The 10,905-nt window shown below is 33.9% G+C and overlaps 1 protein-coding gene across 1 annotated transcript; it reads right to left on the minus strand.

Annotated features, from left to right (window-relative positions):
* Positions 1–5,073: 5,073 nt before the first annotated feature.
* LOC148046180 (olfactory receptor 14A16-like) lies at positions 5,074–5,988 on the minus strand. Its single transcript, XM_087711920.1, has one exon. It carries the CDS (start codon positions 5,986–5,988, stop codon positions 5,074–5,076), a length of 915 nt encoding a protein of 304 aa, XP_087568046.1.
* Between the last annotated feature and the right edge of the window lie 4,917 nt (positions 5,989–10,905).

Below are 10,905 nucleotides of genomic sequence, written 5' to 3' on the forward strand. Positions count from 1 at the left end.
CATTAATTCATATTAATTCAAATATCTTAACTCAAATGTTTACCATATTAACATCATCATACCTCCACTTTTAGTTGACTACAGTTGTTCAAACATCCTTCATCCTTAACTATGCCAAAAATTTAATCCATAACCACATGCTAGCATTTCATTTATTTGTTTATAAAATCCTCCATTAACATCAAATCCTCATATCCTGTTTTAGCTAAACATCCATAATATTTAATACCAAAAATTCCATCCTCCATGTATATAGTTTATTATCATTCTCCTTTCTTTATGTAATTCTATCGTATATCATAGCATTTTCCCCATATTAATTAAGATTTAACTGTATATAGTTTTATTTTATTTTTTATAGTAATAATTATTGTGATTAATAACCTTTATATATATAGTCCAAGAATATTTCTAACCTTCCCTTCTCATATCCAATTATTATTCATCATAGCAACTCAACATTATATACATTACTATCATTATCAATTATTATTCAACTATATCTATTACAAATGAATTTAACTAGCTTAACTAGTTTTAAATTGTATTCTTCTATCTATCAGCCTGTGTCTCTCCAGTAACAGAACCTCCTTAATCCTGTTGCCATTCATAGGTCGAATTCTCCAAAAATCTTTATGAGCAAGTCCATCCAAAAAAATCTTTGCACCTTTTTGCTTATGGTGCCTCTCATATAATGCTGCCGTCCTCCGTTTATTTCTTTATCAGCTTGTCTTTAATTCTCAGTGGTAGTATCAAAAGTTTTGCAGATGGTATTTCATAAAGTATAAATTCTTTAATGCTTCTCACTCCTCCTGCGCCCTGTCTTTCGAAGTAAATCTTCTGTGTGGCTGCTCCCCCTTCAGACATTCCATCTTTTTCTCCCTCAGAGGAAAACCAGTTGCCCCAAATATCAGCAAGTTGAAAATCTTTATCTCTGACATCGTTAGTTTGTATTTGAAGAACATTCAAACGTTCAACGTTCTCATTTTTTCCTTCATATTTTGTTGCTAGTTGAGTTTCCTCTCAATTCTATTATGTGTGGCAGATAATTTTTGTAGTGCCGAAGAAATCATTTGAATCATTAGATTTTTACAGCACAAATTTTATTTATCAGCACAAATACAACAAAATGTAACAAAAAGACAACAGTAAAAATATTGGGTTTCTGCCTGGATGGTCTCTTGTGATGAGCCGAAGGACAGAGAATGGAAGTAGTGATCTTCATCCCATATTTGGGCATACCAGGAATTGTAAAAATCTAATAGATACCTTTCACCCTGGCTTCACTGATAACGGATAAGAGCCTGTGGCCTAATGGCTAAGATGTCTGCCTAGTATGTAATATAGCCCAGGTTCAAATCCCAGTAAGGGTATGGCTAGCTGATGAGAGCTAAATAGCTTGAAATAGATCTATACTAGTCTCCCTTTATTTATTTATCAGCACAAATACAACACACACACACACACACACACACACACACACACACACACACACACACACACACACACACATATACATATATATATATATATATATATATATATATATATATATATATATATATATATATATATATATGTATGTAGGTCTTTAGTTATTTGGGTTTTCTCCCACGTAAAATTGGAGATGTCTTGGCGATGTTTCGACGAAGTCTCATTCGTCATCTTCAGGCTCGTTTGCTCAGGACTCATGTTAGGGACTCATTTATCAATAAGGGCAGGCTTCCAAATGGCTGGCAGGCGGGAGGTATCATCCCGCCTGTTCATGCTGTATGGGTGTTTTTCTATCTCAATGGCTTCTTTGATTATTATGTTGTTAAAACTGATTCTATCTTACAGCATGGATCTCAAATACAAAATGACATTATGTCTAAAATTGTTCCCAACAGGTGATAGTCAATAAAATACTATGAATTTTTTTTAAAAAATGGCAACATGTAATATGTGAAATCAGCCAGAATAATTTGCTAGATGATACCTTCCTTTCAAACAGGACTTTAGAAACTCTGTGGAAAACTATAGGTTCATGTGTAAATAGTGTGCACAGATTGAACTTTAAGGTTGGCTTGTTCAGAATGTGGGTTGCCTTTGTTTCTGCAGAATCAAAAAAAAATCATGTATGGCTCTCCCACTGGAATTCCAGTTTCAGAAGTTATTTTTAAAGTATGAATAGTATAGTAGATGAGTTGCTTGAGATAGTAGCTTTGTGAATGTCAAAATCACTTGCTACTATAGAGCACTTGAGACACAGGCGGGCAAAAGAAAGTCTCTTTTGCTGGCCTAAGCTGGCAGGCTGCCGCGGACACAGAAGATGTAAAAATGTAAAAGGAAAAAGGCAAGAGCTTAAGTCAGGCTGGGCTAGTTGCTGCCAGAGTCGCCATGGATGACTTTGCTTAACTGTTTAAAAAAGCCTCTAAAAAATGCCCTCTACAGGAGACAAGAGAATGATGTGTCTCATCTACATCAGGAATTTTTCAGCTTTTAACCCTTGCTTAATTCTGATCGAGTGATCATAAAGTCAGACTAGATGAGGCACGTGGTTTTCCTGCCTCCTACTGTATAGGGCGGTTTTTTAGAGGCTTTTTTAAACAGTTAAGCACTAAGCAGAGTGATCCACTGTGAGTCTGGCAGCAACTACCTCAGCCTTTTTCCTTTTACATTTTTTTTTTCATGATGACAGTGGTGAGGCTCTGCCTCCCCTAACTGCATGCCCCTGGCAAGTACACTACAAGTCTTTTATATGTTCATCTCCATAGTACCAAATTATGTACTTTTTTTCCTCTTTTGCTGTAGCAGACAAACAATTAATTATCCTTTCTTTGCAAGTAATTTGCTATTCCAATAACCTTCCATAAAAAAAGAAAAGGACAAAAATGAATGAGTGTCAGACTACTGTGATAGACGTTTTCCCATTTTGCATGTGTATTATGGACACACATATAGTATATATGAAGAACTTTTATAGCACAGGCATGATGCTGACTTGATCATTTTGAAGAAAGAGCCAGATTCTGCAATACCTTGGATTCTAAGGACATTACTAGACTCAGGGTCTAATGCAATTTTCCCAAATAAACATTTTCTCACTACAATAGGAATTGTAATTATATTATATGCTTCATCTTAAATATTAGTAAACATAATTAGAATGTCAAGTATAAGCTAGGTGGCATTGAACTAGCTGATGACCCTTACTTTGTCAAGGACCTAGGTGTAGGTATGTTCCAAAGTTCATTCTAACAGTGTTGCTAAAAAAGCATTAAGAGTTGTAAATTTAATTTTGCACAGGTTTTTTTTTCTGGAAACATTGTATTGCTAATTAGAACTTATAAAACATATGCTAGACTAATCTCAGAGTATTGTTCAACTATTTAGAATCCCCACCATATATCTTACATGAGTACAATTCAGCAGGTTCCGAAGTATTTCACGGAAATTTTTTGCACTCTTCTTTACTCAATAGAATTTCCTGTATTACTAGGCTCAAAATTCTCAGTTTGGATAAGTAATGTTTTGCCTGTAAATGACTTTTTTGTTTTAATCACAAAGATACATGCACTAACAACTGCTTTAAACTCAATGCTTACAGTCATTTTAAACTTGACTGTAAAAAATATGATTTCTGCAATAGAGTTGTCAAAGTCTGGAATGCTCTACCTGATTCTACCTGATTCAGTTGTTTAAGTTACAAATTTTCACAGTTTCAGTTTCAAATTGACTTCCATGGACCTCACATCAGACTTAAGTGGTTAGTAGAGAAGGCATGCATAAGTGCACTAAGATACATATCGTCACTGTCACTGTATTTTTATTCTTTTATTCTTGTTCTCATTTTTGTTTGACAAATTCTAATAAATAAATAGTGATTTTTGTACTCCTGGATGGTATCTGAGTGTAAGAATTCAGCAAAATTCTTTTCCAATTTATTATTCAACATTTCCACATTTATTTTATTTCTCAATATGCAATGCAATACATATAAAGTCACAGAACTCACATTTCCACCTATTATATAGAACAAATTCCATATTCCTCTTTGCAATGATATTGGATTGAGCAAAGTGAAATAAATGAATATGGAAAAATTAATGTTAATGTAGATAAGATTGAGTATTAAAGTTGTCTGATAGGTAGAAGCATGCAAATATAGGAGGGAAATATAAGGTCAGAAAACTATTAGAAATGTCCTTCTGCCTTCCTTGCATAGAAGGTATTTTCCATACTGTCTCAAGATTCAAGTTGTAGGATACTTTGATATAAATTATACATTGAAGCAAAAAGGGGAAGCTCATTTTATTCAGGAGAAATCACAGGAAAAAAATATCATATTTTTAAAACCTCCTTTCTATTACAAAATATTTTTCCATAATGGCATTATACCTGATCCTCATTTCATCCACATTTAGCATATGTATCATTCATTGAAAGTAATAACAGAAATTTGCACAACATTGGAAAGGTGTGAAGATTCCCACAGATGATAAGATAGTAAAAAAAAAAAGAAAAAAAAAAAAAGAAACAGAATGTGCAGAAATGGATAGATCAACACTTGAAATTAAAGAAAAGGGAGACACAGAATATTTTGAAAAATGGGATTTGTTTTATCTATGGTTAATAACAGAAACAGAAGTTAGAACATTTAAAATTATAAACAAATGATTAATGGTACAATGAGGGCTAATTACGATGTGCTTATTATCAATATGATTTAATATTAACAGTTAAATATTAATATTATTTTGAGAAAATACTGTTATTGTATGATCATTACTAATGAACATTTTTATTACTATGAGGAAGATTATTGCTAAAACTCACTGTAACCAGACAACCCATTGTTTATATAGATATAAAAATTGTTGCTCTTTCTTTATACAATAAAAATAAAAAAATATATTTGAAAAAAAGAAAGTAATTTCAGACGTAGGATTTTTGCTAAGCAACTTCTGGAGTTCTATCATTCTTCTGGAATGAGAAGTTTGATTTCCCACCATCCAAGCTATGTAGAAAAGTCAAAGAAAATACAAGAAAATGCAGTTGTGCTGAATAAAAGAGAATCATTAAAAGAAAAATTCAGAATCTCCACAGTTTATACAGGACAAATTTGATGTTTTTATTCCTCATGCTATAAATGATTGGATTGAACAGGGGTGGAAGAATAGAATATAGAATAGTCAGCCCAAAATCTAAGTATGATGGGGTGTCAGAAGGACATCTCATATTGGCAAAAGATGCACTTAATAAAAGCATGGACACTACTGTAATATGTGGAATACAAGTTGATAAGGCTTTTAGCCTTCCTTGCTCAGATGGGATTCTTTGCACTACTTTGAAGATTGTAGCGTATGATATGATAATAAAAATAAAACAACCTAGGGCAACAATGATGTTGACCATAACCACTCCAAATTCGACTAGATTGGTTCCAGAGCAGGATAGCTTTAACAACTGTGGAATTTCACAGAAAAACTGATTTACAGTATTAGAACAGAAATGGGTGGAAAATGTGCCAGTGGTATGCAAAATTCCACAGAGAAGACTGGTAATCCAAACCAGACCTAGAATTTCAGTGCAGGATTTCCAATTAATCATTGTCTCATACTGGAGTGGGTTACAAATAGCCACATACCTATCATATGCCATCACTGTGAGGAGGAAGAAATTTGAAAGTGTAAAGAATGCAAAGAGAAAGACTTGAGCAACACAACCAAAGTAAGAAATGTGTCTGGTGTCCATCAGAGAATTTATCATGGATTTGGGAACAATGGCAGAAACAGAGCCTAGGTCCTGCAATGCCAAATTCATCAGGAAGAAATACATGGGTCTGTGCAATCGATGGTCAGAAGCTACTGCAGATACGATTAGAAGGTTTGTTGTTAGAGTTGCTGAATATAACACAAACAACAAGAAAAAATGTAAAAGCTGCAATTGCCGATTTTTTGAGAATTCCAGGAGGAAAAAGTAAGATATTGTGGTTTGATTATCCATGTCTCATTTATGACAAAGTTGCACAGTATAACTGCAAGGAAGAGATGCAATTTGACAGAGTTTGGCAAAGGGCATTTTGAATTGTGTTAAGAACAGAAAACAAAGAGCAACTTAAAGAATCAAAAGAATAAACAGAAGATCATACCGTGGAAAGATTCATTATAGGATGAAAATGTTGGACCCTAACAGCTAATGTTTAACCACCTGTACTCAAGAACCAACCATCAACCTCACATATTTCCTTCTTTCCTCTTTCCAGTTCTGTTACTTCATCTACTGATCAAAGGAATTAGGAAACCCTGCTCAAATACATTTTCAACTATGGAAAATTACTGGGAATGTTTGGACTATTCACAATCTCTCACCAGTTGCACAGACTTGTGATATGTTGGACAATTGGAGGATGCACTTTGTATGTGCCTTGTGCTTTTAGAGGAAATAAATAAAAAATTAATTGCTAGATCATTTACTTGGAAATCTTCAGGTCAGAAAATGCAACATTGTTTTTTGTCTGTGTGTCTCTGTGTTTATGTGAGAAACATATATTTTTTCTTGGTTGCCCTAGCAAGGAATTAAGAAAAATAGCAGACTAAGCTTTTAAACTAAGACATGCATTTTATATTCCTAAACATATATTTAATGGTACATATTTAAAAATGGAACTTTACTTACAATAGAACTGGTATCTTGATATTCATTAGATGGGATTATGCTTGATTATCCAATTGTAAATAATTTCTAAAGAAATCACAAATTAGCAGAATAAATTAATGAATTTTCTTGTGAAACAATCAGAAACTTTTAAAAACAAAAGATAAAATATATTGGGAAATGTTATCATCCATTATTTTATTCAGAGAGATTTAAAATGACTTTTTCTCTCACTTATTTAATTTCATGACTAAATTATTTCAAATGCATCAAGATTTGATATAAATTTCTGCAAATTTGAACTGTTTTAAGGAACAAACATTGATTTATTCCATACAGTGTGCATGGAAATCTCACCAAACTTGATTCTGATTCACAATCTACTATGTAGGGTCCAAATTCCTGAAAATAATTTTTTTAAAAAAAAATTGTAGTCTCTCTGAAAATAGCCTAACTTTTTATATCACTACCAAAGGAAAGCATTTGATTAACTTCTCTTACCAGTCAAAAAATTAAATCAAGCCTGAGTTATAAAATATTTAAATAAACACTAATTTCACATAAAAAGGAAACTTTTCTAAACTTTCTACTTTTAGAAAATTTTGTCTTCTGTTATATGGTTTTAAGAGTGTTAAATATCTCTCCAGGAAATAAATGCTGTTTCAGTAATTTTCATCTAATTAAATAACTGCACAGTGAAAGATGTTTTTATTTTAAATATTTATTAATATATCTTCCATTTCTCTCAAGAGTCTTGCACAAAAAAGCTAAAAACAAACCTGATTTCTGTGTGCTTATTAACATAATTGGCTATTAACAACTCTATAGATACTTCTAAATGCGTCAGTACCAGTTATCACATTGCATAATAATTGCCTGACAGCAAAATGAACAGATTTTATTATTTTTCATACTCTGGTACCTTTTACTTGAGTAATGAATATTTGCAATGATTACAAAGTAATGATGCAATATTTAAGAACTATGCACATCATGATACAAGAATCAGAATATCCTTAGCAGTGGTGGGTCGCAGGCGGTATTCCCCATACGGGCATACCAGAGCCTGCCCAGAGCACCAGATACCATTCCTGTATGGTGCCCCAGAGGGCTCACCCACCCACCTGAGCTCCTTACTGGTCTTTCAAGTCCTTGGCACTTCAGCGCATGGCATGTACAGTGCCTGTGCGATGCTCCACTGAGCAGCAGGAGCATCGTGGAGGCTCACAGAGGCAGTAAGATGTATGCATGTGCTGCATGTGTGTATGCAAACATTGCATGCATCCATGTGGATGCCACCGGGTCCGTTCCAACCATACCAGTTGGAATAGGATCTGGAACCCACCACTGATCCTTAAAGGCAGATTATTATGATGACCAAACCTTTCTCCGTATCTGGCAACTTTGAGAGGAAGGAAAGAATAGATGGAAAGTGCACAAAAATTGAATATTCCATTTGGGAATTCACAGCATATATGGGGGGAGATATGGCTTACATATGCTCCACTAAGCAGTTAGAGACAAAGACAACAGTGCCCATAGGTGGAGGGGCAAGGGTGGTTACATTGGTAGTACAGCAATGCTTCTTGTGAGATATACATATATTTTCTACAGGTGTTTTCTACAACTCTTGATGATCTCAAGAGGGTTTCAATTCCTCCAGTACTCACTGACTCTGGTCAACCTCATGAGAAACACAGTGATTCATGCAGTTAGAATGTTGGGTTGACAATTTGCAAGCCCATGTTTGAAACCAGAGTACTGCTATACGTTGAGATGAGCTCCCATCCTTTGCTCTAGTTTGTACTCAGTTCAAAAGTGTGCAAATGTGAGCAGATTAGGGGTACCACTTTGGTGGCCACATTAATGGGAACATGAAAGGAACCCCTAACTGAGCATTCCCTGGGCAATGGTTATATACCTAACTAATCTTTTCAATCTGGAAGCACCAACATGAAAGCAGAAGCATTCTGCTTTCTTCCTTATTTGTATTTTGGATTGAATCTTATTCTTATTTTACAAACACAATATGTCTTGACATAATGTCTGTAACTAGTGGATAAACAATGGAGCCACAGTGACCTGCTTTAAACTTGGGAAGAAGGACAGCATTAAAAAAAATCAAACTGCCTTGTGTATAACGGGAAGGAAAGGAAAGGAAAGCAGAACCAGGCTTTTCAGATTATAAAAATATAATTCCAGTTAAAAGTTGAGAAGTTGATTTCCTTGACTGCTGAAAAAGCAGATACATGGTGCTTCAGAATAAGATTCTATTTTACAGCATGGATAGTAGTAACAGCTCTTCTTCATCATAATATGTCATTCTCAAAAGCAAATTTCCTTTACCCAGGAAATTTCTCCTCCTCCAGAAGTGATAGCTAATAAAGTAATGGGTCATTTAAAAAACATGGCAATATGTGATATGTGAAACCAGGGAGAATAATTTGCCAGATGAAATCTTTTTTTCTTCAAAGACTTTGAAAACTCTGTGGAAACCTCAGACTATACATTCATGTGCAAATAGTTTGCATTGTTTGAACTTTAATGTTGGCTTGTTTGGAATTCTTGGAGCTGCCTTTTTTTCTGCAGAAGGAAATAAATCCCATAGATATCTCCCATTGGAAATCCAAGGCTAGAGATTATTTAATATACTGATTCAGTAGTTAAATTGATTCAACCAATGATTTTGTGAAAGCAGTTATTATTCTGTGGTATATGAAATGTTGCTGAACATCATTCTTAGGGTGTCTAAGAAATTATGGCTTGCAATGCTCTAGTTAACAAAGGTTCTGTTTGAGTGGTTGAACCCTCGTTTTAGGTTGCAGTCCTTTTGAGCTATTTACTTTAAAGAAACAGAGAAAAGTGGCAAGAAAACTATACTTCCATTTCTGTGGAAGAACAAGCAAAAAAGCAAGATAGGTGCATAATTAATATTTTAGTTCTTATTCTACAGATGGTTGGGTTGAAAAGGGATAGATGAGAAGAATATAGGTCAGAATAAACAAATTGCAGCATTTGATTCATATGAAATAATTGTCAGGCAGTATAATGGCAATTGAGAAGACATTTTGAAGAGTTTAATAACATATTTTGATTTCTCATTTGTATTAAGAAAGTCTGCAGATTTAAAGCTGAGGTGACTGGAAGGATTGTTTTGACTCTTATTTCCTGAATAAAGGGTGAGAGAGGATATGTTTGTGTATAATCTTCACATAGCTTCAAAGCTTTTCTTACTTTATGTGAAAGTCTCTGACAGACATGTGAATAGGGGCTTGATGGATTAGAAAACAATACCCATGCAAACTGCATAAATGCAACTTTGCCATACACAATCTACACTATAGATTCTTGACTGTGTATAGGTTTCACATGAAGACACATTCTGGAATATCAAAAATATTAAAAATAGCCCACTGCTTAACATGAACAATGCATTAATTACATTCATGATGAGTCAAAATTAGAAGTTAATAGCATTCTATAATTTCTCCAGGTTGAAACACATTGTGCTATTCTATGTAGAGTGTAAAGTCATCCTCATATCATATAGACTGTAGCTGATTAAGATCTTGTAACTATTTTTAGGCACATGTCATTATAATGCCATTCATTTAATTTTCAGAGCACTATAAAGGTAGTCTAAGTTTTGTATAGGTCTTATTTCTTCCACTACTCTAACTACTAATGCTATAAGATCACCAAAATTCAAATGTGCATAATTTTCTTTGGCTGACTACATTTTAAGGTAGTTATGAATCTTGCTTTTCATAAAGTGTTTTCCCCCTTTATTGTCATTTTGAAAACTTTAATTGTTGAATTAATTCTATGGTTAGATTTCAAATACTAGATTTTTACATTACTTTGCCATCCTTAGACTTGGTTGCTATCAGTAATTCCACCATATTCATTCATTCCAATCTACTAATCCCTCACTTTGGAGTTCTCTGGGTTTACAGCAAGAGCTCCTTTGCAAGGCTAAACAAAAATGCAGTAAATCTGAGCAAGAGCCATTCTTAAAAATTTGTGTCCCTATGGCATATCTAGTGACAGATACTGTCCAATGATTTTCAGTCTTTTATAGCATAATCAGAAATTCCCAAGGTGTCTGACTGTCATAATTCCATCCACAAGGACTGCCTCAAAATATGTGGTGCTTATCTTTTTTGTTTCCTATTAGGACAAAGGCAATGTTCTAATTATGAATAAATCTCCATTCAAATTATATTTATATTGATTTTATATTGGAGCAGTTATGTGATGGCTGCA

The sequence above is a fragment of the Thamnophis sirtalis genome, unplaced genomic scaffold (genome assembly GCF_051295495.1).
Source record: "Thamnophis sirtalis isolate CommonGarterSnake01/CBP01778 unplaced genomic scaffold, rThaSir2_p1.2 scaffold_4, whole genome shotgun sequence".
Classification (NCBI taxonomy): Eukaryota; Metazoa; Chordata; class Lepidosauria; order Squamata; family Natricidae; genus Thamnophis; species Thamnophis sirtalis.

Bases quoted from the DNA above. Each gene is read 5' to 3' on its own strand.
- LOC148046180 (XM_087711920.1), bottom strand. From the start codon at position 5,988: ATGGATAATCAAACCACAATATCTTACTTTTTCCTCCTGGAATTCTCA.